The 18,405-nt window shown below is 40.1% G+C and overlaps 1 protein-coding gene across 1 annotated transcript in view; it reads left to right on the top strand.

Annotated features, from left to right (window-relative positions):
- FAM120C (family with sequence similarity 120C) overlaps positions 1–18,405 on the top strand; it is a 133,165-nt gene that overhangs the window by 67,792 nt on the left and 46,968 nt on the right. The window contains exons 5-9 of the mRNA XM_018043858.1: positions 5,015–5,114; positions 5,698–5,774; positions 6,223–6,503; positions 7,295–7,568; positions 8,200–8,371. Of these exons, the coding sequence (XP_017899347.1) occupies positions 5,015–5,114; positions 5,698–5,774; positions 6,223–6,503; positions 7,295–7,568; positions 8,200–8,371 (904 nt within the window). The remainder of the gene's footprint in view (positions 1–5,014; positions 5,115–5,697; positions 5,775–6,222; positions 6,504–7,294; positions 7,569–8,199; positions 8,372–18,405) is intronic.

Raw genomic sequence — 18,405 nt, 5'->3', positions numbered from 1 at the left:
GCCTCATTGGAAAAGACCCTGATGCTGGAAAAGATTGAAGGCAAAAGGAGACAAAGGTGGCAGAGGATGAGATGGTTAGATAGCATCAGCAACTCAGTGGACATGAATTTGAGCAAACTCACGGAGAGAGTATAGGACAGAGGAACCTGGCATGCTGTAGTCCATGGGATTGCAGACTCAGACATGACTTAAGAGACTCAACAACAACAATATTCCATTGTTTGTAAATGGAGGAAAAATTTTGTACATATTCAGTTGAGTGTTGAATATTTTTAATGTTATAGCTTTTGCTTGCCTTTGTAGCTTAATGACAAGAATCCCCCTTTGACTAAACAAAACAAAATTGTTTAATAGTGACTTTGCTTCTAATTCCATCCTAAATGTTTTATAGTATTTCCTAGTCCTCTTTATATGTTTGATGTGGTAGTCAGCTCAGTGTAGTCACCTTTAACTTGCTTTTTCCACTTAACATTATGTCTTAAACCATTCTTCATTGTTGCTATATAATTTTCACGAATATTTTAAACAGTTATAGAATTATCAGAACTCTTTTAAACAAACATACAAAATCTGCTAAGTAACAGCATCAAATTATGAATTTCTACTCTGCTACTTGTGTCCTCTGTGGATCTATTAATGAAAAAGTTAGGGGCTTCCATGGTGGTCCAGTGATTAAGAATACACCTGCTAACACAGGGGACATGGGTTCAATCCCTGGTCCAGGAAGATTCCACATACCACAGGGCAACTAAGCCCATGTGCCACAACTACTGAAACCTTTGCACCCTAGAGCCTGTGCTCTGCAACAAGATTAGTCACCACAATGAGAAACTTGCACTCCACAACTAGAGAATATCCGTGCAGCAATGAAGACCAGTGCAGCCAAAAAAAATAATTAAAAAATAAATATGTAAAACAAAAAGAAAATGGTAGGGCTTAATTAAATATGATCATATGTAAAATATTGATTAAACTTCTATGTTTACTAACTTCCCATGTTAGCAGAATGTAAATATGAATAAACCATTCTTTGTCCTCATAGAACATGAGGTTAATGGGGAAGGTTGAAGCAAATAAGTAGAACAAAGGAAAAAACAATAAAGTTTTCATAGAATGAAAGACTTCATAGAATTGGTGCCCCTTGAAGGAAAAGTAAATGTTTAGCTTTCGGGAAAGAGAGCAGGGTGGGACAGTGAGGGAAGTACATGTAATTCAGTATTTCAGGGTATTGGGTCATAGATGTATACTTACTGACACATAATAATTTATAAAACATGCTGTTAAGTGCAAAAGGCAATTTGAAAAACAATATACAATTCCACTTATGTGAAAAAAAAAAACAAAACTGTATTTATGTACATATATGTGTGTATGTATAACCAGCAAAAGTTATGACAGGACACATACCAAACTGGTTACATTGGTCACTTTGGGGAAGGGATGAGGGTACAGAGGTAGAGATATTAAGGAAAGTTCTGTGTATGGCTTGTGTATCTAAAGTGAGGCTAGATGACCTGGATATCAATATCTGTATTTGTGTCCCTGGTGGTTTAGTCGCTTAGTCATCTCCAGCTCTTTGCAACCCCATGGACTGTAGCCCACCAGGCTTCTCTGTTACTTAGCACACATGCATTGATGATGAGAGTATAACTTGAGACATCTGCTTCTGAAAGAGGTTTATATCATGTGTCAACAGTCTATGAAAATGACTATACCCTTTAACCTAGTAATTCCACTTCTAAAAATATCTCCTATGAAATGACCCAAGAAACATGTAAAAATATGCTTATTTGAACATTATTTATAATTAGAAATGACTTTAATATCTTACATTCTATTTGATGAAATATTAAAAGGTCATAAATTATATTCAAGAGGATTTTAAAATTACATTGGAAAACCCCCTTCTCAATCATCCCCAACCCCACAGAGATAAGTGGTATTTTCTATTGCCATAAGTAAGTTTCACTTCTGTGCATGTGTGCTAAGTCGCTTCAGTAGTGTCTGACTCTGTGCGACCCTGTGGACTATAGCCTGCCAGGCTCCTCTGTCCATTAGATTCTCCAGGCAAGAATACTGGAGTGGGTTACCATGCCCTCCTCCAGGAGATCTTCCCGACCAAGGGATGGAACCCAGGTCTCTTATGTTTCCTGCATTGGCAGGCAGGTTCTTTACCACTTGTCCCACCTGGGAAGCCCAAATTTCACTTCTACTTGGACTTTCACTTCAGTCAATTCAGTCGCTCAGTCATTTCCAACTCTTTGCAACCCTATGTACTACAGCACGCCAGGCCTCCCTGTCCACTGCCAACTCCCAGAGTTTACTCAAAGTCATGCCCATTGAGTCGGTGATGCCGTCTAACCATTGCATCCTCTGTCATCCCCTTCTCCTCCTGCCTTCAATCGTTCCCAGCATCAGGGTCTTTTCCAATGAGTCTGATCTTCACATCAGGTGGCCAAAGTATTGGAGTTTCAGCTTCAACATCAGTCCTTCCAATGAACACTCAGGGCTGATCTCCTTTAGGATGGACTGGTTGGATCTCCTTGCAGTCCAAGGGACTCTCAACAGTCTTCTCCAACAGCACAGTTTAAAAGCATCAATTCTTCGGTGCTCAGCTTTCTTTATAGTCCAACTGTCACATCCATACATGACCACTGGAAAAACCATAGCTTTGACTAGACAGACCTTTGTTGGCAAAGTAATGTCTCTGCTTTATAATATGCCATCTAGGCTGATCATAACTTTTCTTCCAAAGAGCAAGCGTCCTTTAATGTCACGGCTGTAGTCACCATCTGTGGTGATTTGGGAGCCCAAGAAAATAAAGTCTATTACTGTTTCCACTGTTTCCCCATCTATTTCCCATGAAGTGATGGGACCAGATGCCATGATCTTAGTTTTCTGAATGTTGAGTTTCAAGCCAACCTTTTCACTCTCCTCTTTCACTTTCATCAAGAGGCTCTTTAGTTCTTCTTCACTTTCTGCCATAAGGGTGGTGTTGTCTGCATATCTGAGGTTATTGATATTTCTCCCAATTTCTCTTGATTAATTCCAGCTTGTGCTTCTTCCAGCCCAGCGTTTCTCATGATGTACTCTGCATTTAAGTTAAATAAGCAGGGTGACAGTATACAGCCTTGACATACTCCTTTTCCTATTTGGAACCAGTCTGTTGTTCCATGTCCAGGTCTAACTATTGCTTCCTGACCTGCACACAGATTTCTCAAGAGGCAGGTCAGGTGGTCTGGTATTCCCATCACTTGAAGAATTTTCCAGAGTTTGATGTGGTCCACACAATCAAAGGCTTTGTCATAGTCAATAAAGCAGAAGTTGATATTTTTCTGGAACTCTCTTGCTTTTTCGATGATCCAACAGATGTTAGCAATTTGATCTCTGCTTCCTCTGCCTTTTCTAAATCCAGCTTGAACATCTAGACGTTCATGGTTCACGTACTATTAAAGCCTGGCTTGGAGAATTTTGAGCATTACTTTACTAGCGTGTGAGATGAATACACTTGTGCATATGTACTCTTTTGTCTGTTTCTCCTTTCACTCATTATTGTCTGAGATTAGTCCATATTGTTGCATGTATCAGTCCTTTGTTCTTTATTACTGTACAGTTTTTTTTATCATATGTATATATCATAATTTATCCATTCTTCTGTTAATAGAATTATTTCTAGTTTGGTGCTATTAAATAAAGCTATTGTTAGAATTCTTGTTTATATTTTTGGTGGACATATGTACTTATTTTTCCTGGATAAGTACTTAAGAGTAGGATTGCTGTGCCATATGGCAAATATATGTTTAACATAATAAGAAACTCCCAAACTGTTTTCTCACCTCTACCAATGTATATTCCTACAAGCAGTGTATTGGACTTCAAGTCACTCCATATCCTTGCCAGGTCTAGATATTTATAATCTTAAATTTTAACCCTTCTGGAGGATATATAGTGATTTCACATTATGGATTTTCCGTATGTTTAAGTGGTTTTGGTTGTAATGTTCATACCTTTTGAACCAGTAATTCCACTTTGGGGACATTTTCCTAAGGACATAGCTTGAAATCAAAAAAACTTTTATGTACATATATGTTTTTTGTTGTGTAACTTATAATAGCCATATTGTGAGAAATAGCTGAGACATTGGGTATTAGAGAAGTAGTTAAATAATTTATGATACACTTACAATGATAAAATATTCAGCCATTCAAAATTATCTTGTACTATATTAAAAGCTGCTGCTGCTAAGTTGCTTCAGTTGTGTCCGACTCTGTGCAACCCCATAAACGGCAGCCCACCAGGCTCCCCCGTCCCTGGGATTCTCCAGGCAAGAACACTGGAGTGGGTTGCCATTTCCTTCTCCAATGCATGAAAGTGAAAAGTGAAAGTGAAGTTGCTCAGTCATGTCCGACCCTCAGCGACCCCATGGACTGCAGCCTCCAGGCTCCTCCATCCATGGGATTTTCCAGGCAAGAGTACTGGAGTGGGGTGCCATTGCCTTCTCCGATAATAAAAGCAAGACATGAAATTTTACATATAGTATGGTATCAACTATAGAAAAAAAATAAATGTTGGGTTGGCCAAAAACTCGAAGTTTGTTCGAGGTTTTCCATAAACCATTACAGAAATGTATTAAAATAGACTAGCTGTACTTCAACCCCCAAAAAATGAATTTTAAAAATCAGTGGAAGGAAACACATCAAAATATCTTTGAGTGATGGTACCGTTTAGTTTTTTTCTATCTTTATGTATTTTTTCTAATGATCATGTAAGCATTTTAGAATAGCACAAAATGTAAGTAAACTTTTTAAACGATTTTTTTAAGTATTTGAGCTTTAATGTTCTATAATACTCTCTCCCTACCTAACCTTTTCTGCAGCATAAAAAAAAATTGCTGTCTTGGGTTTCTTTAAACATTTGATTTCTGCCACTATTTTGAATCTCAAATTATAAATTGCATGAAAAAGGCACACTCATGTTATTTCTCCTTCTGAACATCCGATATTCCTATATCCAGTCCAGGACAGAAGATAAAATAGAACGATTCAAGAAAGCGGTTGAGTACTATTCAGTCACAACCAAACTCTCTTCACTGCCAGTGGGGCCCTCCTTTCTAGGTAAGGCTTCCATCTGACCCCGGGCTGCTCTTTATGTAGAAGAAACTGAGTCTCTCAGAACTTCTGGGACAGAGTGGAATCACTTATTTGTATTGCACCCTCATAGAAGTTATTCCTATTTGAAAGACATTTGCCTTTTGATTTCCATGTAATAAGAGAGGTGACATGAAACAGGGCCCTCATTTCTTGAATTTATAGATGGGATCCAATGCCATTTCCTTAGCTTGGGCTTCTTCTCGTGCTAATCTCTGTATGGTGCTAATCTCTGTAGTGGCCTGGTATACATAAAATTGCCCCATCTGTGGGGGTCAGGCCTGAATTTGAATTCTACCTCTGTTATGTACACACTGTGTGATCTTTGCAAGTCACATTTACATGAAATGTGGCTCATGATACCTCCTTAATAGAGTTGTTATCATGAGAATTAATTTATGTAAGGTTCTTAGTGTAGCTCGTAGTAGCTGTTCAGTAAATTATAACTCATATTCATAATAATTTCTCAGGTGATATGAGGTTACCAGAATGTAACAGAGTAGAATTATTAGGATTGACTAAAAGAGATAGCACTTTCTCTTTGCTTCAGGTTTTCGAAATAATCGCCTTGGAAATCCTCCCATTCCACAAAATCAAATGGGCACTCTCTCTGCTGGGAAGCCGATGGTAAGTATCTTTTAAGAAGCTTGAGACCATTTGATAGCATTAGACTAGGATTGTTTCCCAATTTTTATAGTCTTTAGTTAAGGAGTTCGGGTGATTCAGTATTATCAGAATGTCAAGATTGTATATACCTATGTCACGTTCTCAACTTGAGGCTGGCAAACTCTAAAGAAAACATTCAAATCAGCAACCACTAGGTCATTGTGAATGTAGATTAGCTAATATTGAAAGAATGACTCTAGGAGACATAGATTGGTCCATTGTCCTGCCTTTGAAGGATTCTGTCCATACATCACTGTTAGAATTATTTCTTGTTATTCTCAGTATGTTCTTTGTGTTCCAACAATTCCAGCCACTGGCCTCATCCACTGTGTCACAACCTTTGGGGGAGCCATCTTGGAGCCTGGTAAAATGTTAAATAAATAGCTTTTGTGTCTGTTTCGTCCTTTAGTTTTCTCACCACGTGCCCCAGAAAATGAAATATCCACCACCATTCCCAGTGGGACCCAACTCCTCTCTTCTCTTCTCCCCCCATGCTTTGGGGGAATCCCATGCTTTTTCTGAGGATTCCATGCTGCAGGACAGCCCCTTTGCCAATTGGGCTATCTCTTATGATTCCTCTGCATCCCAGTTTCCCAATTACCTGACTTCCAAAGCCTCAACTCCTTTGGGACCAGACTCTTCCCACTCCTCTTCCTCTGATGGTGATGAGCCAGAAGGAGCCAGCTCTGAGTAAGTAGCTATACAGGCACCCCAGGAAATAGATTTCTGAAGTATCTCTATTCTTTTACTTTTAACCTAGGTAGGGAATGTAGGAAAGTGTATGTTCCTGGCTTTTTCCTGTGACTCTTTGCACTTAAATGAAGTAGGAAAACTCTATGTTTTTGTCACTTCATGATCACCTGGACCGTGTACAGGTAATAATTTTCAGATACCCAGGCCACTGAGGTAGAAGACAGCATAGCAGCTGGCTAGGGACACCCTGGTAGGGGTGTGGTATGTATCATGTCTGTCATCTCTCAGTTTGTGAAGAGGAGTAGATTGAACATTTAAAAAATTGCAAGGTTTTATAGAGTTGAAATATTAAAACAGTTGAGTATGCAGTTGTATTGCTTGGTAGCTAAAAAAGGTTCTAAGGATCAAAACAGTGGGATTTTGTATAATAACATTTTTTTTAGATTATTCCTCCAAGCAGATTATTCCTGGAAGACAAAGCTACTTTGAGGTTTTAATTGTAGTTATTTCCTTAGAACATAAGCAGACTTTAAACATGACTTTTGTAAGGTATAAAGGACTCAGAATGGAGCCCATGACTTCTGATTGCTTTGGTTTATATCTGAAGAAAGAAGCTAGGAAGATAGTGATGGCCACTGAGAGGAATGGTATCAGATCTAGTGCTAACCCAGTGTCCTGGCTTCTAGAGGGTTTGTAAGATTCCTTATAATCAGAATAGACATCTTGAGTTGAAATATCTTTATTAACCTCCTTTCTGTCTTCCACACTTATCTTTTTAAACCTTTTAGTCACATCACAGAAACACTTCAGCAGCAACCTGGATGGGAGGATCCAAACAGTGACAGAGGTTCTTGGGTAGAGCCCATTGATGCTGGAGTTTCAAATGCCAGCCTGGGTGATGGTGAGCCCCACATCCCATCTCTCCTGTCTATGTCTACAAGGAACCATATGGACATCACCATTCCACCCTTACCTCCAGTAGCTCCAGAAGTCTTGCGGGTTGCTGAACACAGACATCGAAGGGGTCTTATGTACCCATATATCTACCATGTCCTCACTAAGGTGAGAGAACACATCGACACTTACCTCCCTGCTCTCCACACTGTACTTCAACTTCATAGGACTGTAGGTTAACCAGAGAAAAGTCTGATCTTTGTATCTGAAAGGAGATCAAAGGAGACCAAGTGTGCTAGGGCCCTTCATGTGTCAAGGGTCTCTAGGGAGGTGAGACCAGCAAAAGATGGGACTGTGCAGGAAATGAGGCCTAGAGGAGAAGGGTAATTGTAAGCTTTTGGAGAAGACAATGTACCACGTTTGTAAAGTCTGGTCTAGGGATGAACACACTCTAAGAAGAGGCATTATACCCTTGGTCTTTACCTCCCCCTCTACTTCTCCTGAGCTATTCCCATCCTCTAGCCTTACCATACAAATCCATTCCCCAGCAGAATGTCTAAGATGAATTTTACCCATTTAGTCAGCTGTAGTTAATCATAGCAGAGACTTTAAAAATGGACTAGCTTTAAGCTGTCTAATATTCAGCTGGGCTCTTACAACTTTTCAGTCTGAAATTTTGTCTAAATAAAAGTAGAAAATTTAATAGCTAGGCTACAGTTCATTACTTGTTCTTCTCAGCTCAATTCCAAACCTTGAGGTAACTCATTTTCTCCTTTGTCCTGAACCATTTTCTTTTTAGGGTGAGATTAAGATTCCTGTATGTATTGAAGATGAGTGTAACATGGAGCTTCCTCCAGCTGCTATCCTGTTCCGGTCAGCTCGTCAATATGTATACGGGGTTCTTTTCAGTTTGGCAGAGACACAGCGGAAAATGGAACGTCTGGCCATACGGCGGCGGCTACCTGTAGAAGGTAAATGTGGTTCTAGCTTTGACAGTTCTCTGAAAGCTTTGACTCAGAACAAAAATGTCTATGCAAGAACATCATACTTTTGACTGTGGAACAGTCTTTGAGAAAGTGCATAATTCAGCAGAATAAATATTGGTGTGGGAAATACATTAACTTAAGCCCAAATTCTTTAATCATTAAGCATTCAGAGTAACTGTTACTTATAAGATCCATGCTGAACTTTGGGAATGTGGAGATGTATCTGATTTAGTCTCTCCTCCTCAGTGTGGTTTTTGTTTTGAGATTTTATCTTGTAGGTAATTAGAGCCATTGAGATGTTTTAAGCTCCAGAGTAATATGGTCAAATTAGTACATTCAAAAGAACCAACTAGATTTCTGCTTATGGGAAGATGGAGTAGATGTATTTTTACCTATTCCTCCTGCTAAATAAAACTAAAAGCTCAGGATATTCTATATTAGAAAGCACAAGATGCTCTAGAAGGTTAAGAGGTGACAGATTGGCTAAGGGCCTTGGGCTCCAAGGAATGAAGCAGTAGTAAGTTCCCTGGGCTTTCCCTGTGTTTTATATATCCCATGCTGGGTACAGGACAAGATCACAGCCCAGAAATGCCAACAGCTACAGACCAAGAAAACCAAGTATTTTGGTTTTCTATAGCCAAAGTACCCAAAGGAACAACCTAGCAATACAGAGAGTGTTTAGATAACAACCATTCTATTCCAGCCAAACACTATAGAAAAACTATAACCTACTCTTGCCCCAACAAACAAAGGCCAAAAGAAGAACCTGGAGTTCTGCCTTTGCCATACTATAAGAAAGTAGGCGACCTACACCTGCTGTAGAGGTGACAGACATAGCCAGGTGGGAAGCTAGGACTTCTTCTCCCACTTGCCAATAAAGAGATAGCATCCTCCTTCACCCACCACAGTATTAACAGAAAAGACCTGCTAAAACACAAAATTTAAATAAGATCCAGAGTCTCTTAAAATGATACACAAAATATCAAGGTTTGAATTGAAAATCCCTCATTATACCAAGAACCAGAAAGATTTCAAACTGAGATCTCAAACTGAGTAAAGAAAATCAATACATTTGTGTTATCAATAGAAAATGAAATCACTGTAACACAACTGATTAAATTACCTGCTAAGGATTTCAGAGCAGCCATGAGAGAGAAATGCTTTGACAAACAGTTTTGAACATTGTTTTTCTTCTTTCTGTTTATTTATTTTTTAGCCACACTCCTTGGCTTGTGAGATCTTATTTCCACAACCAGAGACTGAATCCAGACCCCTGGCATTGAAAGCACCAAGTACTAACCACTGGACTGCTAGGGAATTCCCTGAACATTCTTCAGTTCAGTTCAGTTCAGTTCAGTCGCTCAGTCATGTCCGACTCTCTGTGACCCCATTAATCACAGCACGCCAGGCCTCCCTGTCCATCACCAACTCCCGGAGTTCACTCAGGCTCACATCCATCAAGTCAGTGATGCCATCCAGCCATCTCATCCTCTATCGTCCCCTTCTCCTCATGCCCCCAATCCTTCCCAGCATCAGAGTCTTTTCCAATGAGTCAGCTCTTCGCATGAGGTGGCCAAAGTACTGGAGTTTCAGCTTTAGCATCATTCCTTCCAAAGAACCCCAGGACTGATCTCCTTCAGAATGGACTGGTTGGATCTCCTTGTAGTCCCAGGGACTCTCAAGAGTCTTCTCCAACACCACAGTTCAAAAGCATCAATTCTTCGGTGCTCAGCTTTCTTCACAGTCCAACTCTCATATCCATATATGACCACTGGAAAAACCATAGCCTTGACTAGATGGACCTTTGTTGGCAAAGTAATGTCTCTGCTTTTGAATATGCTATCTAGGTTGATCATAACTTTTCTTCCAAGGAGTAAGCGTCATTTAATTTCATGGCTGCAGTCACCATCTGCAGTGATTTTGGAGCCCCCCAAAATAAAGTCTGACACTGTTTCCACTGTTTCCCCATCTATTTCCCATGAAGTGATGGGACCGGATGCCATGATCTTCGTTTTCTGAATGTTGAGCTTTAAGCCAACTTTTTCGCTCTCCTCTATCAGTTTCATCATGAGGCTTTTTAGTTCCTCTTCACTTTCTGCCATAAGGGTGGTGTCATCTGCATATCTGAGGTTATTGATATTTCTCCCGGCAGTCTTGATTCCAGCTTGTGCTTCTGCCAGCCCAGCGTTTCTCATGATGTAGCAGGGTGACAATATACAGCTTTGATGTACTCCTTTTCCTATTTGGAACCAGTCTGTTGTTCCATGTCCAGTTCTAACTGTTGCTTCCTGACCTGCACACAGTTTCTCAAGAGGCAAGTCAGGTGGTCTGGTATTCCCATCTCTTTCAGAATTTTCCACAGTTTATTGTGATCCACACAGTCAAAGGCTTTGGCATAGTCAATAAAGCAGAAATAGATGTTTTTCTGGAACTCTTGCTTTTTCGATGATCCAGCAGATTTTGGCAATTTGATCTCTGGTTCCTCTGCCTTTTCTAAAACCAGCTTGAACATCTGGAATTTCATGGTTCACGTATTGCTGAAGCCTGGCTTGCAGAATTTGGAGCATTACTTTACTAGCATGTGAGATGAGTGCAATTGTGTGGTAGTTTGAGCATACTTTGGCATTGTCTTTCTTTGGGATTGGAATGAAAACTGACCTTTTCCAGTCCTGTGGCCACTGCTGAGTTTTCCAAATGTGCTGGCATATTGAGTGCGGCACTTTCACAGCATCATCATTCAGGATTTGAAATAGCTCAACTGGAATTCCATCACCTCCACTAGCTTTGTTTGTCGTGATACTTTCTAAGGCCCACTTGACTTCAAATTCCAGGATATCTGGCTCTAGGTGAGTGATCTCCAAATTAAAAACGGAAAGTCTTAGCAAAGAGATCTAATATACAAAGAAAAATAAATGGAAATTAAAAATTAAGAGACACAATAACTGAAATAAAATACACAAAGGATGGGTTAAACTGCAGATTGGAGACAACAGAGAAAATAATTTTGAACCTAGAGAAAGAAAAACAGAAATTATCTAGTCTCAATAACAGAAAATAGACTGAAAAATGAACAGTGATCAGTGGAATTATAATAAAAGATCTAATATTTGTGTAAATCAGAGTCTCATAAGGAGAAGAGAATTACTTAAAGAAATAATAGTTAAAATATTCTCATATTTGGCAAAAACAAGCCTACAGAGTCAAGACGCTGAAAGTGAAAGTTGCTCAGTTGTGTCCGACTCTTTGCAACCACATGGACTATACAGGCTGTGGAATTCTCTAGGCCAGAATACTAGAGTGTGTATCCTTTCTCATCTCCAGGGGATCTTCCCAACCCACGGATCAAACCCAGGTCTCTTGCATTTCAGGCAGATTCTTTACCTGCTGAGCCACAAGGGAAGCCCAAGAATACTGAAGTGGGTAGCCTATCCCTTCTCCAGTGGATCTTCTGGACCCTGGAATCAAACCAGGGTCTCCTGCATTGCAGGTGGATTCTTTACCAACTGAGCTATCAGGGAAGCCCCAAAGTGAAAGTGAAAGTTGCTCAGTCGTGCCTAACTCTTTGCAACCCCATGTACTATACCAGTCCATGGAATTCTCCAGGCCAGAATACTGAGGTCGGTAGCCCTTCCCTTTTCCAGGGGATCTTGCCAACCCAGGGATCAAACCCAGGTCTCCCATATTGCAGGAGTATTCTTTACCAGCTGAGCCACCAGGGAAGCTGAGTGAGTTATAGATAGTATAAACCCAAAGAAATCATGACAAGATAGATTACAGTCAACCCCTTCCAAATCTAAAGACAGGAAGAATGATTTTTTTATTGATGTATACTTGAATTATTGTGTTGTGTAGGTTTTAGGTGTACAGCAAAATTGGTTCCTTTTTATATATATATTCTTTCCTATTATAGATATTGAACATATTTCAACGTAGTTCCGTGTGCTATATATATATATATATATATATATATATATATATATATAGTAGGTCCTTGTTGGTTATCTACTTTATATATAGTAGTGTGTATCTATGAGAGGGTAACCGGCAGAAAGGCCAGGAGTCTACAAACAGAAGAAATAGGCTGCAAATGTCAGACGTTTTTTATCTCTCTCTTAAGCAGCAAAAGGAAATTTTCCCTTCTTTATACAAAATTAAAAGGAGGGTTCTCTTAAAATTTTGTGTTGCCATGATGGCACCTGGTTCCACCTAATCTTAATTTTTCTCAAACTTTGAGCTAACCAATGCTTTTTTCTTATGGAAATGGTTTTCTTAAGGTATGTTACTGAACTATGTATTTACTCTAGACTCTGTCTTTCTTAAGACTCAGAACCTCAGAACTGATAATGGCTCAGCAAACCAGTATGTTTTACTCATATATTGTTCTCCTAATCTATGTTAATGAAACTATATGTTTACTTGGAAACCTGCCTTTCTTCAAGATTCATGTCAATCAGTTTATGACCCAGGATGACTCACCTTGTGCTAGTGTTATCTCAAAATGCATGTTGTGGGTCAGGGGCCTGGTGCCGCTCTGAGTTTTGAGACATTCCCTTTCTCTAATTAACTGCTTGCTGACAGGTATATAACATACTGCTAAAGGCTAGCAGGGGTGGCACTCTTTCTTCCCCCTTATGATGTCTATGTCAGAAGCTTTCTCTATCTCTTTTATACTTTAATAAAACTTTATCACGCAAAAGCTCTGAGTGATCAAGCCTTGTCACTGGCCCCAGATTGAATTCCTCTCCTCCAAAGGCCAAGAATCCCGGTGTCTTTCATGGCTCAGCAACAACCTTTCATCTGTTAATCCCCAACTCCTAATTTATTTCCCCTATCCCCCTTTGATAACTGTTAAGTCTGTTTTCAAAGCCTGTGTGTGTTTCTGTTTTGTAAATAAGTTCCTTTATATCATTTTTATATATTCCACATATAAGTGATATCATATGATATTTGTCTTTCTCTGTCTGACTTATTTCACTAAGCATAATATTCTTTAGGTCCATCCATGTTGCTGCAAATGGTAGATTTTCAATCTTTTTTATGGCTGAGAAATATAACTATGTGTGTTGTTGTTGTTGTTATTATTGTTGTTTAGTCGCCAAGTTGTGTATGACTCTTTGTGAACCTGTGGGCTACAGCACACTCAGCTTCCCTGTCCCTCACCATCTCCCATAGTTTGGCCAAGTTCATGTCCATTGAATCGGTGTTGCCATCTAACCATCTCATCCTCTGTTTTCACCCTCTTCTGTCTTCATTCTTTACCAACATCAGGGTCTTTTCCAGTGAGTTGGCTGTTCGTGTCAGGGGGCCAAAGTGTTGGAACTTCAGCTTCAACATCAGTCTGTCCAAAGAGTATTCAAAGTTGATTTTCTTCAAGATTGACTGGTTTGATCTCCTTGCTTTCCAAGGGACTCTCAAGAGTCTTCTCCAGCACTATAGTTCAGAAGCATCAATTCTTCAGTTCTCTGCCTTCTTTATTGTCCAGCTTTCACATCTGTGCCTGACTACTGGAAAGACCTTAGTCTTGACTCTACCGACCTTTGTCAGCAAAGTCATGTCTGCTTTTTAACACACTGTCTAGGTTCGCCATAGCTTCCCTGCCAAGAAGCAATCGTCTTCTAATTTCATGGCTGTAGTCACCATCTGCAGTGATTATAGAGCCCAAGAAGAGGAAATCTGTCACTGCTCCTACCTTCTCCCCTTTTATTTGCCTTGAAGTAATGGGACTGGATGCCATGATCTTAGTTTTTTTAATACTTTAGTGTAGTCAATGAAACAGAAGTAGATGTTTTTCTGGAATTCCCTTACTTTCTCTATGATTCAGTGAATGTTGGCAATTTGATCTTTTGTTCCTCTGCCTTTTCTAAACCCAGCTTAAACCTCTGGAAGTTCTCAGTTCACTTAACGCTGAAGCTTATCTTGTAGTATTTTGAGCATAACCTTACTAGCATGGGAGATGAGTGTAATTGTCTAGTGGTTTGAACGTTCTTTAGTACTGCCCTTCTTGGGACTTGGAAAGTGGATTGGCCTTTTCCAGTCCTATGGCCACTGCTGCATTTCCCAAATTTACTGACATATTGAGTACAGCACTTTAATAGCATCATCAGTTAGGATTTTAAGTAGCTCTGCTGAAATTCCATCACATCCCCTAACTTTATTGGCAGGAGTGCTTCCTAAGGCCCACTTGACTTCACACTCCAGAATGTCTGGCTCTGAGTGAGAGACTACACCATTGTGGTTATTAAGATCCGGGTCATTAACATCCTTTTTGTACAGTTCTTCTGGATATCTTTCCATCACTTCTTGATCTCTTCAGCTTCTATTAGGTCTTTAACATTTCTTTCCTTTATTGTGCCCATCTTTGGATGAAATGTTCCTTTGATATTTCCAGTTTTCTTGTAGAGATTTCCAGTCTTACTCTTTCTGTTGTTTTCCTCTGTCTCTTTGCATTGTTCATTGAAGAAGACCTTCTTGTCTCTCCTTGCTATTCTCTGGAACTCTGTATTTAGTTGGATGTACGTTTCCCTTTCTCCCTAGCTTTTTGCTTTTCTTCTTTCCTCAGCTATTTGTAAAGCCTCCTCAGACAACCACTGTGCCTTCTTGCCTTTGTTTTTCTTTGGCACAGTTTTGTTTGCTATCTCATGTACATTGTTACTTTGTCCATATTCTTCAGGCACTCTGTTTACTAGATCTAATCCCTTGAATGTATTCATCACCTCCACTGTATATTTATAGGGGATTGATTTAAGTTGTATCTGACTAGCCTCGTGGTTTTCCCCACTTTCTTTAATGTAAGCCTGAATTTTGCTATGAGAAGCTGATGATCTGAGCCACAGTCAGCTCCAGGTCTTATTTTTTCCGACTGTATACAGCTTCTCCATCTTCGGCTACAAATAAAGAATGTAATCAGTCTGATTTCAGTATTGACCATTTGGTGATGTCCATGTGTAAAGCTGTCTCTTACATTGTTGAAAAAGGGGGTTTGCTATGACTAGTGCATTCTCTTGGCAGAGTTCTGTTAGCCTTTGCCCTGCTTCATTTTGTACTTGAAGGCCAAACTTGCCTGTTACTCTAGGTATCTTTTAACTTCCTGCTTTTGCATTCCAGTCCCCTATGATAAATGTGCTGTGTACTGTGCTTAGTTGCTCAGTCATGTCCAGCTCTTTGTGACCTATATAGCCCAATAGGCTCCTATATCCATGGGGATTCTCCAGGCAAGAATACTGGAGTGGGTTGCCATGCCCTCCTCCAGGGGATCTTCTGAACCCAGGATCGAACTCAGATCTCCCGCATTACAGGTAGATTCTTTACCGTCTGAGCCATCAGGAAAGCCTATGATTAAGAGGACTTTTTTTGTTGTTGCTTCTGTGTCTTGGCTATTGAAATATAGTGCTCCTATGAACATTGGGATTCATGTCTCTTTTCAAATTAGAGTTTTCATCTTTTCTGGATATATGCCCAGGAGTAGAGTAGCTGGATCATATATATGGTAACTCTATTTTGAGTTTTTTAAGGAGCCCCAGTATGGTTCTTCATGGTGGTTGCAACAATTTACATTCCAACAAACAGTTTAGCAGGGTTCTCTTTTCTCCACACCCACTCTAGCATCTATATTTATACACTTAAAGACTTTTTCTTTGGAGTATAAGTGCTTTAAAATATTGTGTTAATTTCTGCTGTACAACGAAGTGAATCAGCTATATGTATGCATATATACCCTCCCTCTTAGGACTTCCTCCCACCCCATGCCCATCCCACCCATCTAGGTCATCAAAAGAGCACTGAGCTGAACTCCCTGTGCTATATAGCAGGTTCCCACTAGCTATCTGTTTTACACATAAGCAAAGCAAAGTGAAGTCGCTCAGTCATGTCCAACTCTTTGTGACCCCGTAGACTATAGCCTACCAGGCTCCTCAATCATGGAATTCTCCAGGCAAGAATACTGGAGTGTGTTGCCATTTCCTTCTCCAGTGGATCTTCCCAACCCAGGGATTGAACCTGGGTCTCCCACATTACAGGCAGATGCTTTACCATCTGAGCCACCAGGGAAGCCCCAGTGTATGTGTTTTACACACAGTAGTGTATATATGTCAACCCTAATCTCCCAATTCATCCCACCCTCCCGTTCCCCTGCTGTGTCCATAGGTCCATTCTCTATCTCTCTGTCTCTATTCCTGCCTTGGAAATAGGTTCATCTGTATCATTGGAAAAGGTCAATTTTCATTCCAATTCCAAAGAAAGGCAATGCCAAAGAATGCTCAAACTACCACACAATTGCACTCATCTCACATGCTAGTAAAGTAATGCTCCAAATTCTGCAAGCCAGGCTTCAGCAATACGTGAACTATGAACATCCTGACGTTCAAGCTGGTTTTAGAAAAGGCAGAAAAAGCAAGAGAGTTCCAGAAAAACATCTATTTCTGCTTTATTGACTATGCCAAAGCCTTTGACTGTGTGGATCACAGTAAACTGTGGAAAATTCTGAGAGATGGGAATACCAGACCACCTGACCTGCCTCTTGAGAAATCTGTATGCAGGTCAGGAAGCAACAGTTAGAACTGGACATGGAACAACAGACTGGTTCCAAATAGGAAAAGGAGTACGTCAAGGCTGTATATTGTCACCCTGCTTATTTAACTTATATGCAGAGTACATCATGAGAAACGCTGGACTGGAAGAAACACAAGCTGGGATCAAGATTGCCAGAACTCTCAATAACCTCAGATATGCAGATGACATCAGCCTTACGGCAGAAAGTGAAGAGGAACTAGAAAGCCTCTTGATGAAAGTGAAAGAGGAGAGTGAAGGTTGGCTTAAAGCTCAACATTCAGAAAACAAAGATCATGGCATGCAGTCCCATCACTTCATGGGAAATAGATGGGGAAACAGTGGAAACAGTGTCAGACTTTATTTTGGGGGGCTCCAAAATCACTGCAGATGGTGATTGCAGCCGTGAAATTAACAGAAGCTTACTCCTTGGAAGAAAAGTTATGATCAACCTAGATAGCATATTCAAAAGCAGAGACATTACTTTGCCAACTAAGGTCTGTCTAGTCAAGGCTATGGTTTTTCCTGTGGTCATGTATGGATGTGAGAGTTGGACTGTGAAGAAGGCTGAGCGCCACAGAATTGACGCTTTTGAACTGTGCTGTTGGAGAAGACTCTTGAGAGTCCCTTGGACTGCAAGGAGACCCAACCAGTCCATTCTGAAGGAGATCAGCCCTGGGATTTCTTTGGAGGGAATGATGCTAAAGCTGAAACTCCAGTACTTTGGCCACCTCATGAGAAGAGTTGACTCATTGGAAAAGACTTTGATGCTGGGAGGGATTGGGAGCAGGAGGAGAAGGGGACAACCGAGGATGAGATGGCTGGATGGCATCACTGACTCGATGGACATGAGTCTGAGTGAACTCTAGGAGTTGGTGATGGACAGAGAGGCCTGGCGTGCTGCAATTCATGGGATCGCAGAGTCAGACACCACCGAGCAACTGAACTGAACTGATGCAAGCCAGCCTTTCAGAAAAATCTGAAACAACCCAGCCTTACACCTAAAGAAAGTAGAAAATAGGAGCAAAAACCCCAAAGGTAGTAGAAGAAATGATAAAAATCAGAACAGAAATAAATGCCATGGAGACTAAAAATAAGAAAGATCAATGAACTTAAGACCCTGTTCTTTGAAGTGATAAAACTGGTAAATTTTTATCTAGCTTCATCAAGAAAAATAGAGGGCCCAAATCAATAAAATTAGAAATGAAAAAGGAGCAGCTACAACCAACACCACAGAAATGAAAAAGATCATAAGAGATTACTATGGACAATTTTACATCAATAAAATGGACAACCTATATCAAGGGGAAGGTGGGAGGAGAGATTGGGGGTTTAGGATTGATACGTACACACTGCTATATTTAAAATAGATAACCAACAGGAATCGGGGAACTCTGGTCAGTACTCTGTAAAATAACCTAAATGCGAAAAGAATTTGGAAAAGAATAGGTACATGTATACATATAGCTCAATCA

The sequence above is a fragment of the Capra hircus genome (genome assembly GCF_001704415.2).
Source record: "Capra hircus breed San Clemente chromosome X unlocalized genomic scaffold, ASM170441v1, whole genome shotgun sequence".
Taxonomy (NCBI): domain Eukaryota; kingdom Metazoa; phylum Chordata; class Mammalia; order Artiodactyla; family Bovidae; genus Capra; species Capra hircus.
The sequence above is the reverse complement of the archived record's forward strand: the minus strand, read 5'-3'. Positions and strand labels throughout refer to the sequence as shown.